At 46.6% G+C, this 14,923-nt stretch overlaps 5 protein-coding genes across 5 annotated transcripts; 4 read left to right on the forward strand and 1 right to left on the reverse strand.

The window, feature by feature from the left end:
- Positions 1-654: 654 nt before the first annotated feature.
- Positions 655-4,887, forward strand: GGI43DRAFT_421280 (putative ankyrin repeat-containing protein; the record flags this gene model as incomplete). The annotated part of the gene is made up of 9 exons (XM_083207931.1): positions 655-1,482; positions 1,531-1,633; positions 1,697-1,762; positions 1,812-1,979; positions 2,039-2,063; positions 2,114-2,719; positions 2,772-4,281; positions 4,324-4,499; positions 4,566-4,887. 9 exons carry the CDS (start codon positions 655-657, stop codon positions 4,885-4,887), a joined length of 3,804 nt encoding a protein of 1,267 aa, XP_083063542.1.
- Positions 4,888-5,876: 989 nt separating this feature from the next.
- GGI43DRAFT_398653 (uncharacterized protein) lies at positions 5,877-6,560 on the forward strand. The gene is made up of 3 exons (XM_083205238.1): positions 5,877-6,195; positions 6,253-6,323; positions 6,387-6,560. The coding sequence occupies exons 1-3, from the start codon at positions 5,975-5,977 to the stop codon at positions 6,404-6,406; spliced, it is 312 nt and encodes a 103-aa protein (XP_083063543.1). The 5' UTR covers positions 5,877-5,974; the 3' UTR covers positions 6,407-6,560.
- Positions 6,561-8,219: 1,659 nt separating this feature from the next.
- Positions 8,220-10,308, forward strand: GGI43DRAFT_297900 (uncharacterized protein). The gene is made up of 3 exons (XM_083201483.1): positions 8,220-8,719; positions 8,784-9,789; positions 9,848-10,308. Exons 1-2 carry the CDS (start codon positions 8,480-8,482, stop codon positions 9,609-9,611), a joined length of 1,068 nt encoding a protein of 355 aa, XP_083063544.1. The 5' UTR covers positions 8,220-8,479; the 3' UTR covers positions 9,612-9,789; positions 9,848-10,308.
- Positions 10,026-10,574, reverse strand: GGI43DRAFT_381394 (CFEM domain-containing protein; the record flags this gene model as incomplete). Its single annotated transcript, XM_083203119.1, has 2 exons — positions 10,026-10,216; positions 10,322-10,574. The coding sequence occupies 2 exons, from the start codon at positions 10,572-10,574 to the stop codon at positions 10,026-10,028; spliced, it is 444 nt and encodes a 147-aa protein (XP_083063545.1).
- A 2,509-nt stretch (positions 10,575-13,083) lies between these two features.
- Positions 13,084-14,909, forward strand: GGI43DRAFT_398657 (RNA export factor GLE2). Its single transcript, XM_083205239.1, has 3 exons — positions 13,084-13,624; positions 13,702-14,153; positions 14,219-14,909. The coding sequence occupies exons 1-3, from the start codon at positions 13,358-13,360 to the stop codon at positions 14,574-14,576; spliced, it is 1,077 nt and encodes a 358-aa protein (XP_083063546.1). The 5' UTR covers positions 13,084-13,357; the 3' UTR covers positions 14,577-14,909.
- The last annotated feature ends 14 nt before the right edge of the window (positions 14,910-14,923 follow it).

Consider the following 14,923-nt stretch of genomic DNA (forward strand, 5'->3'; position numbering starts at 1 on the left):
ACTGATGAGAAGATGGAGCAATTATATATGTAAATACCACATGTTTCGCGACATTTGCAATAATACCCTAGTGCTTACAAACATTGAACAATGAGGTTTCACTTGCTTCAATCCAAAAACAAAAGCTAGTGGTTTAAATTCGAGCTATATTTAAATCAAGCTTATTATACTCGAAGCAGTATGTTAGACCCATAGATGAGTGAGCCTTAGCAGCAACTAGCGCAACCTTTACCGTATGAAGAAGCCTTAGTTAACTAATACTATTTTCTCCGAATTGTAAGTCTCACTTATGAACTCTTGTACAACTGGGCGTATAATCGGCCCATAGTTGCATTTGAATGCAATTTAAGCAAATTTTATGCAGAATGGATGGAACCTCGTAACGCAGTCGTATATCCTAATACTCACAGCAGTCTACAAGTTTAAACTAAACGTTGGAACTGTTTATCATGGGGGCAGATCACTCTTCCTACTTCACTCCTGAGGATATACATACATATGTTACCAACCCCTGTCAATTCCAATTTACAGAGCGGGGTATGGACTTTCAACGCGCGCACGTCGGGCGCTTCTTCTATCCTCTTCAGCGACTGCAAAGAGATTATGCGACATACGGCAATCCGAGCGGGATGAATTACCGCTACGCGAATCAAGATGGCGACATCGACAAGGCGCTATCACCACCAAGATTACACAGTAGCATGGGTCTGTGCCCTACCACTGGAGATGGCCGCGGCTGTGGCAATGCTGGATGAGAGACACTGCGACCTACCGGTGAAACAGAATGATGACAACTCGTACATTCTAGGTAGAGTTCATGCCCACAATGTGGTCATTGCTTGCCTACCATCTGGTGTTTATGGCACAACCTCTGCGACAACAGTAGCTGCACAAATGAGATATTCCTTCAAGTCGATACGATTCTTTCTAATGGTCGGCATCGGAGGAGGAGCTCCGAGTGAAAAGAATGATATCCGGCTGGGTGACGTTGTAGTCAGTAAACCAACGATGAATTTTGGAGGAGTTATACAATATGACTTCGGCAAAGCACTGAGTGGCGGTCGCTTCGAACGTGTTGGAGTGCTGAATAAACCGCCGCCTATTCTTTTATCAGCAATATCCAAGCTACAGGCAACATATATGCCAAATCCAAGCCAATTTTCTTCCATGATCTCAGAAATAACAATAGCGGGGCCAACCGAAGAAAATATATTTGCATGTCCTGGCGAGAGCCAAGACATATTGTTCGACCAAGAATACGATCACTCCGCCTCGGGAGAGACTTGTAGTAGCTGCGATATGAAAAGGCTTATACAGCGACCTCCCCGAGATAACCACGGACCTGTTATTCATTACGGTCTTATCGCATCCGGGAATCAAGTGATAAAAGATAGCCGGATCAGAGACAAGCTCGCTCAAGAGCACGACATCTTATGCTTCGAAATGGAAGCGGCTGGCTTGATGGACAATTTCCCTTGCTTAGTGATTCGAGGTATATGTGATTATTCAGACTCGCATAAGAATAAGCAGTGGCAAAGCTATGCTGCCGCGACAGCAGCGGGTTATGCTAAAGTGCTTCTGTCGGCGGTTCCTGACCGTCAGATTGTAGATGCCCCGCCAGCAGAGTTGGGTTGTGAGCATACCACCGTTTTTACTGACGAATTATATGCCTCTCTTCTAACTGTTTGTTTCGTAGTGTCATTTTACGCTGGAGATATCCCATATCAAAAGACGCCAATGGATGTGATACCGCATCAATATAGTGAGTATGCTTAGCTGTCATCTGGTACAGAGTGCTGAGTATTATGTAGCCAGTGAAGAGTTACTCGAGAAGATGTCCAATTATGAACACAAAAAAGTTCACTGGAAGCTTTCACAGAAACGACTTCATAACACTACTCAATGGTTTCTTGATCATCCGAACTTCAAAGAATGGTTTATCGAAAAGAAAATCTCAAGTTTGTGGTGCTCTGGAAAAAGTACGCACTCTCTCCATGCTCTTTGCATGCAGTACTAATGTGTACTTGCGTAATATTAGTTGGGTCTGGCAAAACAATGATAGCGTAGGTCCAGCTAATCATTCCTTTTCATATAACTGTCTAACAATGAACAGGACTGCGGTGATCGATGCTGCTAAATATCGGGCTTCAGAACACAAATCCCCGGTTGTCTTTTTTTACTGCGATTATGAATACAATGATGAACTAGATGCTTCATTCATCATTTCTAGCTTTATCAAACAAATATGCGAATTCCATTATCAAAATTTTGGATATTTTCCAGAAGATGTTGCTCCAGCTTTACGGAGGTTCTTTGGGCCTGAGCGGACTCGACCGGACTTTGATGATCTAGAACATGTCTTTTCACGGCTATGTCGCGTCGTACCTGATACGGTCTATATTATTGATGGAATTGACGCTCTTCAAGAAAAACATGCCATACGCTTCTTGAAATTTGTTCAACAGCTGTTCAGCTCCCCCCGCGTATCACACAGGTCACGCGTTTTGCTATTAAGCAGAGACCAAGTCCCTGGATATATAAATGTCGGTACTTTTATCCATGGGATTTGTCAAATACCGATATCGACAAACGCTACGCAAGACATAGAAAGCTATATCGAAACAAGTATCACTGAGAAAATGATGTACAGGAAACTCACTGATGATGTCTCATTGTTGAAAAAGATCAAGGAGACGTTGCATACTGAATCATCCAACATGTATGATGCCAAGCTTGCAATCAATTGAGGACTGGATCTAACTGATACATAGGTTTCTTTGGGTACATCTCCAATTGGAGATTTTGTGGGATACTTGCCGCACGGATGCGGATATACGCCACGCCTTAACAGCCTTGCCCAAAAATTTAGAAGAAACATACAAGCGCTGTGTTTCTAGGATAGATTTCCAGGATGATTGGGCTCTAAAGGCATTGAAATGGGTCAGCTTTGCCAAGAGGCCACTTCATATTGAGGAACTGAGAGAAGCTGTCGCTTTTCATTTCAGAGATACAAAATGGGATCCCGATAAAAAGCCACAAAGGGATTTTATCATTGGCTGTTGTGCAAATCTCATTGTTCTGGACCCTATTGACAACTGCGTGCGCTTTGCACATTCCTCTGTGAAACAATATCTCGAGGAAGATATGAAAAGAGAGCCTGAAGAAAGGTCTATTCCAGGATACTTTACAGAACAAAGTGGCGACTTAGAATGTGGAGAGTATTGCATCACTTATTTATCCTTCTCGGATTTCAGTCTTCAGCTAAGCAAAATCTCACCTGGAAAGACAATAGTAGCTGTTCCATCACCCTATTCAGTTATACAATCAATTCCTACTTCTGGACTTTACAAGCTCTTTTTTCGAAAGCCACAAGGTAAAAGCAATTCAATTTCTGTGCCACTACCTACGCCAGCAGCTCCAAGTCGATCGCAATACAGATTTCTCGACTACGCAACAAATCATTGGGCCCTTCATACGAAAAAGATTCATAGCGAATCATTGGGATGGGAGAATTTTGTGCAACTTGCGATGCATTTCAACGCAACGTGGAATTTTCATCCATGGGTTTCTGGTGGTCGCTCGAAAGCATCTCATCTCCACGGTCTCTTTGGATGGGCAGTGAAAGAGCGACACAAGCCCTTATTGTCACTTGTATCAGATATGAAATCTTCTTTACGTTTATTTTGTGATCTTCCAGTAATCGACGAAGGCCTTCCCGCCATTCACATTGCATCAAAACTTGGATATCAAGACATCGTTCAGATTCTCTTAAATTTCTGCGATGTAAACAACTTCGACCAAGACGGATGCACACCCTTACACCACGCAGCTAGTAATGGCCACTATTATATTGCACGCTTACTTTTGCTTCAAAAAGGTATAAAATTTGATGTTAACTCAACAACACACTGTACACCTCTCTGGCTAGCCGCGAGCCATGGACATATTGATATATTAGCTCTGCTTATAGAGAAAGGAGCCAAAATTGAGTCGCAGGATAAGATTTACCACCGGACACCTTTATGCCGCGCATTAGAGAACGAGCACTATGCAATTGCAAACCTGCTACTTGGAGAAGGAGCTCAGATAAAGTGGCTGGATACTTACCGGCAAACGCCCTTTGCGCTGGCTACTGCGAGGCAGAGCCTATCAATGATATACATGTTAATCAACAATGACAATGAATATACATCCGAACAAATTGCCCAGCTACTTCGATTGGTACAGTTGGCTATTGAAAATGGATGGGAGGCACTGGCGAAGCTACTCGTTAGAAGGAATGTGAATTCTAACCAGAAAATTCTTGCCTCATTAGCATTTCAGAGTGACCATTTGGCAGTGAAGCTGATGCTTGAAGAAATTAAGGAGCCAAGCCAAGAATTACTATTATTGGCTACCAAGGGAGGGCATACAACAGCTGTGGAGCAAATCTTGAAGAAAGGGGCGGATCCTGACTTTAGAGATACGGCATATGCAACGCCATTACACTGGGCTGCTTGGTCTGGTTATACCGCAATTATGGGGCTTCTCTTGAAAACGGGCGCGGCTGTCGATGCTAGAGATAGCAATATGGAGACACCCTTGCATTGGGCAGCTAAGGCTGACCACGTAGCAGCAATAAAGCTGCTTATTGCGTGTGACGCAGAAATAGATTCTAAAGATAAACTTTGGAGGACGCCATTGCACGAAGCAGCTAAATGTGGCCAAAAAGCGACAATAAAGCTATTACTTGAGAGCGGCGCAAATATTAATTCGAAAGATAGAAGGGATACGACACCATTGGATTTGGCAAGGCGAACAGGCGAAACAGAATCAATGAATCTGCTCCTTGAGAGTGGTGCAGAGGAGAATGACATGGTTACTGATATTATAATACCTGAAGACTAGACAAATCCTTGAAAAGCAGAAACGATATTCCTCGGCTGCAATAATATGAATTCGAACGTTGTGGGTTGCTAATTGGAGAGTTCATAAGTTGACAGAGAGCGGAACAGAAATTTCAGGCTCAGCCGAGCATTTTTAATATACATATATTTTATTTCACAGTACTGCGCTAAACCGCCAAAACTTACCGATCCTGGACCAGTATAAATAGATACCTATATCCACTTGCGCAGTAGCCTTTCATGAATTCATTGGTTTTGTATACGCGTTGATAACTAAAAAGTAGAACCAACGACTAATGGAATATAATTTCAAGGTAGACAGCACAGACCAATACTAGGCCCTAAGTACATATAGCTCCTAGGCAGTGAGCCTTAGGATACCGAAGACTGTGGTGGGCACACAAATGAAGGAGTGGCACAACGCCTTATTATCATTTGTAACATCAGATATGAAATCTTCTTTACACTTATATTGCTATCTTCTAATAATTGAAGGTCTTGCCGCCATCGAATATCTGCGACTCCCAAGTGTTCTGATATTAGACTCGCCACGTACATCAGCCCGCTCCTCATCCTACTTGACGAACCGCAACAATGATGACACATGGGAACTAAATGCATATAATAGGAAATTCGATAAAATGCAACTAAAAAGCCACGAGGTACAACTTAAACTTATGTGTCTCGGAGCCTATTTCCCCGTCTTATTCTGAAAATTAAGCTTAACCGGACGGCAGCTTCTAAAATAGGAAGTAGAAGCGGAATCCCTTCCCAAATGCTCCACTTTGTAAGGAGCCAAAAGGTTCACAGCGAAACAAATATCTCCTTCGCTAAGGTAGTGTGAATGTAGTTAGTATAATCCTTTGATGCCAAGTTCTTCTAATACAAGCGAATATAGCCATCTAAGAGATATTGGTAGACTAAAATGACCCGAAAACGGAGCATTTGCTGAATTTGTAGGCCGATACATTTCCAAAATTTCTGCCAAGCTTTCGCCTAGAAAGACATATAAAGAGTGCAATTCTCTTGTGTTTGGAGACATTCAACAACTCTCAGAAAAAAAATTAACTCTTTTACCAATAGCCAATATGAAGACCGCTACTACCATCCTCTGTCTAGCTCTTCCTCTTTTCGCCAGTGCGGCCCCAAGCTTCAACAAAAGAGAGATGTGCAATGTATTCAACAACGATGGCCCTGTACATTGCAGAAGTAGTCCGAAATTTAGCGCTAAATCAGTTACCACGATTGGTGATGGTGATGGCTGGGATTTCTCTTGCTATAAGTCAGGAGACTGCTATGAAGGAGTCTGGTACGTCCACATGAAGACCGATCGTCAATGGTGATGACGGATATTAACGATGATTAGCTCCTGGGATTACATCTCACAATTGAAATGCTATATCAATGGATTTTATACTTCAGACCAGTGCAACTCAAGTATTTCTCTCCATTCCCTTGAGATCCAGATTTAGAGACTGACGAATTGCGTATTTGTTGCAGAAAATCTTCCCAAGTGTTAATCTGGGTTCAGGCTCGGGGTTATAGGAAGAAGGATAATATGATCTATGGTTTTAGGGCCATAGTGAGGAAGAAAAGGCGCTTCCAGCTATTGCTGCAATTTTGCCATTTTTTTCTGTGTGCAGCACAATTGAAACTGTTTAAACCAGGTTCTTAGCAGTCTTAGGACAAAGTTGCCAAACAGGCATAGTCTTGTTGCTAGAAGAAATACAGCGGAGATAGTGCATCTTGTGACATTTTGAAAGAAAAGACTGTTTTAGAAGAATTGCATTCCCCTCTCCCTGGCTGAAAGGTCGAAACATCGACTAGGACCCAATGAGTGGACTCCTGCATGTTATTGCATTGTAGTTAATTGTGTTCGAAGGCTCAAAACTAACACTCAACCTTTGTGAAAGGCAGTATATACATTGTGATTAACGATGCTTTACTCTTACTGCAGTAGGCCAGCAAATCTGGCTAATGGATTCTATTTACATGAGGGTTATTGCTGTTTATGCGGCAGCTAAGGCTGTATCTTACGACCTTCCCGGGTAGCTTTTAAGCCACTTGGGTAGTTACTAGGTGTGTAGAGGTATTTGCATACAGTGAAATCCGAAGATGGCAGCTATAACGTTTTCAGCCTCTCGCCGCATGAGAGCTGGCTAGAGACCCTCAATATGTGAATTGGGGTATATAAGACCTGTGATGCAGTGGAAAACGAATTGTATAGTAAGCCTAGGTCCGAAATTACGGGGCCGATGCCCCCCCGGCAGGGTCCCCGCGAACTCCAGCTCGGCATCAATGCACTTGTTAGCTTTAGAACATGTGACGATACCGTTTGATGCGCGAGAATCTTGATATTAAATCGAGGTTATTTTTAGCAGTATCTGGGTCTTTTACAGCAAGAGGACTCCGTATTTGGGACTAGTTTATATAAATTGTCTGGCTGTGCCCCATACCTACATAGATAGGTTGATTTCACTTAATAGAATGCAATTACAGACAGCACCAGCTACAACCTGGCCTTTGGCATATATCGCCACTAAGCAGCGAGCCTTGGGCTGCAGAGGAGAGCTCTGGTGGGCACACATGGCAGCCGCTGACTCGCTGGCTTTGAAAGGAGGATTGCTTTGCTGGCAGCCCTTTGTGTATGTTATGCGACTCTTCAGGCGACCTCTCAGATCTCAGGATATAGATTGTAGGAGGAGAAAAGGAGGCATGACGCATAAAGGGGAGCTGATGCGTTTGTTGATGCTGGCCGTGAGTGCCCAACGGATTTCCTCATGGATATGGCATGCTGTCTTATGCGATTTGCAATTCCCAAAAACATACTGGGTAGCTTGGGGATTTTGCCCCTCTTCTGCATCATCTCAGGCAGTAAGCGAGCGTCTATTGCAGCTGCAGTTTCACAAGTGCGTGCGGGTCCTCTCACGAGGCGAACCTGCAGGGAAGAAACAGAGAACCAATATAAGCAAGCTGATTAGTATATCATCATCCACTCCCAACACTTTGGGAGACAACACTCGAGGCTCCAAGACCAAGCCTGATTTTGTGAATAAAGAAATTCGCTCATAATTAACATCTTTTCTCTCATTTTCCCTGCTCTGTCACTTTATCCCAAGCTCGTCATCAGACAGACAAAGCTTATCCGACCCCAAAATCTTATCGTCGATGAACCTCGGCTTGTGGCGTCCTTTGCTGACCGAGAAAAAAGACTAACGGGCCCCGAGCCGAGCGAAAGCCCGTCCAGCCAACGAAACCCCTGCATTAAAAAAGACTCGGTTCCTGGATTTTCGCCTAAGAGATCGCCCTCCCGTTCTTTGTGCATGCGCCATCTGCCCGCATTCCAGCCACGCGCGCAATACCTTCACGCCAGTTGTTGATCCAGACGCGCAGAGTTACCGAGTATTGTGTCTGATTGTGTCTGAGTCGTTGTCGCGCCTGCAAGAGCTGTGAAACCAGCCGCGTTGCTGAGCTTGGCTCCTTGCATCCCGCACCGCCTTTAGCTTCGAGCTCTTCGCGAACCTGCTTCGCGCGGGAAGGGGCAGCAAATCAGCGCCTCGGTTGAAAGACATTCGAATTCATATAAGTCTAGAATGCGCGCAAGGCCAAGCGGACGGCCACACGACCGAGCCATGTCGTCCACCAGGATCGGCGGGTTCGCCATGACGATTCCCATCATCTCTGTCGCCGTCGGATCGATGGGATACGCCGCCTGGCGCATCAACTGGCCTGCCTTGGTGCAGTCCTTTCTGACAGGGCCAGGCCGAACATCGCGGCTGCTGCTGCTCTTTTTCATCATCTTTAACTGGAAGACCCTCCCTCTTGCGTGGACTGTACGTGAATTGCTTCTTTTGCCCGCCTATCCCGTGAACGGCACTGACTTGCTCAACCCAACAGTATCGCATCATATACGCCATGCTCTACCACATGGTCTTCCGCAAATCACCAAAGCTCGGTCCCCGCGCGCTCTTCAAACCCATGATCTCCGAAACCAAAGCCCCTATCCTTGAAATCGACTACAACCTTCACAAATCCAACTCCACATACTTCGCCGATCTCGATATATCGCGAACCCACCTCTGTGCCTATCTGTTGCGGCCAGCAATCCGCAGCATGTCCAACAACTCCAAAACAAGACTTGTCAAAGACCCCCGAACTGGTGAGCCTGTCAAGGGCAACTTTGCTATCGCGCTGGGCTCCGTCATGTGCAGCTTCAAGCGCGAAATCTCATCATTCAAGTCCTACGAGCTATGGAGTCGCGTCGCAACCTGGGACCGGAAGTGGCTTTACATCATCACATACTTTATGCCCAAGGGCGCTGCCAGACCAACCGAGTGGTTGGATCCACGATTCCGCCGCGTGAGAACGAGAGATCACAAGGACGCCACGAGCGGTTGGGAGAAGAAGATTCATGCCACGGCCATGAGCAAGTACGTCTTCAAGGTCGGCCGCCTTACTGTTCATCCCGCAACCGTGCTTTCCGACTCAGGCTTGCTGCCTCAACGACCTGGCGGCTGGAACAGCGGTCCCAATCAAGTTGGCGATGAGACTGTAGACGTGAGCGATATCAACCTGGCTGTCGATGGCGAGTGGGACTGGCGCCGCATTGAAGCCCAGCGCCGCGAAGGCATGAAGCTGGCGGCTCAATTCAATGCCCTGGATGGACTTCACGATTCGTTTGACGGCGGCAACTACGGCGCCATTGCCAGATTCGGACCCGGCTAATATCTCGATAACCTTAAACCTTAACCTCGACCTAGACACTGCGACTTTTGTTTTACCCCCCCTTTTTCTACTTTTAATGTTTAGACCTTGGTGCATTCTGGTGCCTTTTGGGGATAACTTGAAGGGAAAAAGATGCCTGATGATATGAATGACACGATACACTAGACTAGAACTGCTGGTAGGCTGTTACTAGAACTTTGGAATGACAAGATACGTTTTTGCTTAGCTGCTTATAGATGCTAAGATTTTTTTTATAAAACAGTCGCCCGTCCTTGTTGTACAATAACATGTGCTTGAGCAAATGCGTGGCTCTTATCCAAAGAGCATCTTTCTCAATCCCATATTACCCCATTGCCTGTCCTGTCCTGTCCTAACCAAGTCCAAAGAAAACCCATAGCGAAGCCCCCTTTTCGCTTACAGAACAACCATTGCTACCAATACACCAAAGGCGGCGTATGCGAATCCAATCTCTCGTGAGAATCGTCCAGCGTCGGACTTGCTTGTCGCTGCTGATGCTGATCCAGTGGTTGAACTCGGGTCACTTGCGGTGGTGTTTGTGATTAGACCGGCAGATTCGCAGAGTTGTACGACGGCGCCAGCAGCCTCTGTTTAATGATAACAACAAAAAAAGTTAGGAACAAAATTTTTTCGACAATATTATGACGAATTGAGCTACTAAAAGGAGAAACTGGGAACAAGGGCAGCCGTACGAGTCATTTCATCGAGAGTGCAGCCAGCTTTTGCCATGCACGGCGAGACAGTCTTGGTGAGGTCGTTGATCTTGGAGCATCCGCAGGTGAGGTTGGTGATGGCACAGCCATCCTGAGTGACACCTTCGATGATACAGTTGAGGGAGCAAGGGGGGAGTTTGTCGACGAGGCTGGTCATGTTGAGGTCGGAGGTAGCTGACACAGTCAGGGCTGCCGCGAAGAGGAGGACAAAGAGCTGAAACAGGGAGGCCATCTTGACTGGGCGACTTCAATTGTTGAAAAGAAACATGTGGAAAAGGAGAGGAGAGAAAGAGATTCGACAACACAAAGAGACCAAAACTGCCTCGAGAGAAAGACGTCGACTATTATTATGGATTCCCAGAGCTACTACAGACACGACGGATGGAAAGACCCGAGACCCATACGATGTGCCGTACAGTACGAGCCAAGTCTCGCTTCTCGCTTCTCCCCATACTCTGCACCCAATGTCCACGATGCGCGATGTCACCTCACCCCAACACAAACAAGGGGGCCAAGACTCGATACTCGTACTAAGCAGCCATCCCAAGCCTAAATGGAGGAATTTTTAGCTCGACGGACATGTATATCACAGCCTAGTGGACAAAGCAGGACTAGCCCGCCAACGTCTTATTCGACGGCTTCTGCTCTTTTATCCCGCGTATATGTATGTACGCATTTTAACCGCAGCAGGAAGGGAAGAAAACAGACCGGGGAATGGAGTAGGTGAAACCCGCTACTTGACTTGGGGCTGGGCACCAGGAACAGGATTCTGGTTGGACGGTGGGACTGGCTACTGCTTGTACTAGCTGGGGGGGTTAATCGCAAGTTCAGTTGAGGGACAGGCACCGTATGATTTGAGTGTATTTTGGGCGTGTGTGGTTGTATTTGGTACGCTGCTTTTTTTCTTGTGAAAGTCGGAAGGATTTGCCTGTGGGAGGGTGGGAGAGAGAGGGGATTCGCTGTAAGAATTTTTACAGCAGGGGGTGTTTTGGAAGTTGAGGCGTTGGTTGACTAAAGAGCAGCGTCGTATCATGTGCTACCGAGTTTGAAATGAAGAACGACGATGCCGTTGGTTGACGGGATCCGTGATTCATGATTCATTCGTTCGCTCTCAGAGGGCGTTATTTCCAATGAATGCGCATACCCATCTAATTTGCTCATGTCACAGCAGCAGTAGTCCAGTTCCTTCATAACGACGTAATAAAACGAAGAAGGGAAAAACGGCTTCGTAGTCTGCAAAAGCTGACCCGATCTGCAGTCTGTAACCTCTTCTGGCAAGCTTCTGGCTGCTCCTGTCACACTTAGCAGCTGCTCTAGTCAGGGCCAACGGCGCCAAGTTATGTAATTTCTTCATTGCCAGTAGCGTGAATTTGGGATTTGATCTTCATTTTTGGCGGCCGTTGCACTGTTGGTTGAACTACTTGCTAGCGTTGCAAAGCTTGCCAGGAGAGCTTCTAGACTAAAGACTTTCTGCTCTGAGCCGGGGATAAATCATTATACCAAGTATGAAGTAATAAAGAGCTGACAGGAGTTCATTCGATTTTCCTTCTGTGACGAGCTGACTCCCAGGGTGCCAAGCTGATACGCCCGCTATAGCACCTGGAAGACCAGGACAAGGGAAAAATACACCAGACTGGGGTACACTGATATTGGTGCTTTCAGTGCGGAGATCGGTGCCGGCGGCTTCGTTCCGGTTTACGGTGCCTGTCGAAGCAAGCTTGGATGCGTTCTGGCCTTATCGATTACGAGTATCCTGGTTTAAGAACCTGTCTCGGCAGGCTGAATATCCAGAAGCTACAGCTTCTCAGCCACTTGGCCGAGCTGTAGTGATAAGACGAAGAAACTATATACTGGTGATCTATGATATAAACCCTCCATCAAAAGAGATTTCTCAGAAGCTCATCAGTTGACATGAAAATATTTTTATCCACAACGGCAAGATTTTCTTGACTCGGTGCTTGACTCTATATTGGTCATCATCATATGAAGCTTCTGGCCATCTCCACCAAGTAGGGCTCCCAACCAAGAGAAAAAACTTCCAGCGAAGTTTCAGAGTGTTAAAAAAAAGATGGAATACCGTCATGGTAGAGACGGGGTCCCCCTTCGCATCAAGAATGGGCCCCATCGAGTAACCAAGCTTGCGCCAGGCAATCGCATAACTATCGACCTCGACAACAAATCCTCTGCACCCGATACCACAACCAGCAGACATGAAACGTCCACCTACCACCCATCTCCATTCAGCATCGCCACCCCAATCTCACTGCCTTCCAGCGCGGACTCATATCTTCATCCATAGGGGCCAGAGACGTAAGATCAGGGTTTGACAGTGCTTCGTGAGAAACGGATTTAGCAGCAGGCAGGGCAGATGCCGCAGCCGGGCCAAGGCGCGGAGGTCAGCCGCAGTGCTTCTATGGCGGCGCGTTTCCGCATACTCCAAAAAGGAGACGTCCGGGGACTTTCTCCCAAAGCTGATTGAAGAGACGCTGCAGAGCAGAATCTCCGTTTGTAAGCTTCGAATGGCGATTTGTTGAGCGAAGGGGGATAAAGAGAAGAAGAAGAAAAGAACAAAGTCACGAAGCTATGAATTTTTTTCTAGGTAAATTTTAGTGGAGCCCCAATAGTGGGATCTATGCATCAATGCGTGGTTATGCATCTAGCACATCTCTGTTGCAGCCTGCGAAGAGCACCAGCCAATCCGAACGTCGCGTTGAGAAATGCTAGGTCGCTGCCTTCGTGCCTAGAAGTCAACTTTGGTTATAAATTCTGCAAACGCGACGACGCCGCCAAGGGGATATTTGGTGACGAGCGTCCACCATCGCCTTGGGCTGGTTTTCCACACGATTCTACTTCTCTTTGCTTTTGCGACGACAAAGCGAAGAGAGCCGAGAAAAAAAATACACGAGACGGACCTCGCGCCATCACGCGCCAGGACGTCAATTCCGTCTAGGAAAAAAGCTATAAAAGGCTGGAAATCGATCGAAATACCAGTCCGATCCTAACCTATCCGCCAACATGTCCGGTCTATTCGGCTCTGCAGCTGCAAGCGCCGCTGCTTCCACCACGGTGGGCGATCTGAAGCAGGACGTGGCCCTCAGCGACCCTCCTTCCGACAGCATCTCCGACCTTTCGTTCTCTCCAGCCCCCAACGGACCCGACTTTCTCGCCGTATCAAGTTGGGATAACAAGGTTCGAATCTACGAAATTGCTCAGAACGGTCAGAGCCAAGGCCGTCACGCGTTTGAGCACAGCCAGCCTGTCCTGGGTTGCGATTTTTCCAAGGTAAGCGAGCGCAAGGGAGACAATGAACAAGCGATTGGACTATAAATATTAATAATATGGCTTCTTGAATGATATAGGATGGAACAAAAGTTGCCTCGGCCGGTGCAGACAAGAACGTCAAAGTCTGCGACCTAGCATCCCAGCAAGATGTTGTTGTTGGAACACACGACCAGCCCGTACGAAGCGTGCGCTGGTTCGATAGCGGCAACGGAACAATGGTTGTATCTGGATCTTGGGACAAGACTGTTAAATACTGGGATCTCCGACAACAACAACCCGCGGCTACTCTCGCCTGCCAGGAGCGGGTGTACACCATGGACGTGCAGCAGAACCTGCTTGTTATCGGCACGGCTGATCGCTACATCAACGTCGTCGACCTCAAAAACCCAACCAAATTCTACAAGACGCTGCAGAGCCCCCTGAAGTGGCAGACTCGAGTTGTCAGCTGCTTCCCCGACTCAAGTGGTTTCGCAATTGGCAGTATCGAAGGCCGCTGTGCCATTCAGTATGTAGAGGAGAAGGACTCAACGTAAGTGGTTACAACGTTTGTGGTGAATGCTAGAGATTATTAAGCTAACCTAATTCTTAAAATAGATCCAACTTTTCATTCAAATGCCATCGCGATCCTGTTCAGAACAATGTGGTTAATGTGCATGCCGTCAACGACATTTCTTTCCACCCTGTCCACGGCACCTTTAGCACCGCTGGATCAGATGGCACGTTCCACTTCTGGGACAAGGATGCCAAGCACCGTCTCAAGGGCTACCCTAACGTGGGTGGTAGCATCACCTCGACGACGTTCAACAAGACGGGAAGCATCTTTGCCTATGCTATTTGCTATGACTGGAGCAAGGGCTTCCAACACAATACCCAGAACTACCCAATCAAGGTCATGCTGCATCCTGTTAACAACGACGAGTGCAAGCCCAGACCATCAGCCAAGAAGAGGTAAGGGAAGAGGGGAAAGAAGACGAGATTGGCGGTGTATAATAATGGATATATTCATGCGGAGGAGACGTGGGGTGGGGGAGTTTGCCTATCGATCCAAGTGGTGGAGAAAACAGCTGATCGAAGGCCAGTCAATGGATGGATGAGAAATGAAGAGAATTTGATCAGAAGGAGTGACAATACCTTCCTTCGACGCCTTTTTTTGATGTGCGCAAGATGTTATATATAGGCACTATTGCTCCGTAGTCTAGATTGAGAGGAAGCTAGCATATTGGTATCGAGGCATTAGGCCTCGAAACTTCAGTTTTGTCTAAAATACGACGTTGATTTTATGTTATACTGGCTAATCAC

Source organism: Trichoderma evansii, assembly GCF_050947405.1.
Source record: "Trichoderma evansii strain SZMC 28006 chromosome Unknown GGI43scaffold_4, whole genome shotgun sequence".
In the NCBI taxonomy this organism is placed as follows: domain Eukaryota; kingdom Fungi; phylum Ascomycota; class Sordariomycetes; order Hypocreales; family Hypocreaceae; genus Trichoderma; species Trichoderma evansii.

Bases quoted from the DNA above. Each gene is read 5' to 3' on its own strand.
- GGI43DRAFT_297900 (XM_083201483.1), top strand. From the start codon at position 8,480: ATGCGCGCAAGGCCAAGCGGACGGCCACACGACCGAGCCATGTCGTCC. The intron at 8,720-8,783 runs GTACGTGAATTG...TCAACCCAACAG, and splicing joins CCCTCCCTCTTGCGTGGACT to TATCGCATCATATACGCCAT.
- GGI43DRAFT_398653 (XM_083205238.1), top strand. From the start codon at position 5,975: ATGAAGACCGCTACTACCATCCTCTGTCTAGCTCTTCCTCTTTTCGCC. The intron at 6,196-6,252 runs GTACGTCCACAT...AACGATGATTAG, and splicing joins GACTGCTATGAAGGAGTCTG to CTCCTGGGATTACATCTCAC. The intron at 6,324-6,386 runs GTATTTCTCTCC...TATTTGTTGCAG, and splicing joins TTCAGACCAGTGCAACTCAA to AAAATCTTCCCAAGTGTTAA.
- GGI43DRAFT_398657 (XM_083205239.1), top strand. From the start codon at position 13,358: ATGTCCGGTCTATTCGGCTCTGCAGCTGCAAGCGCCGCTGCTTCCACC. The intron at 13,625-13,701 runs GTAAGCGAGCGC...TGAATGATATAG, and splicing joins TGGGTTGCGATTTTTCCAAG to GATGGAACAAAAGTTGCCTC. The intron at 14,154-14,218 runs GTAAGTGGTTAC...TTCTTAAAATAG, and splicing joins GTAGAGGAGAAGGACTCAAC to ATCCAACTTTTCATTCAAAT.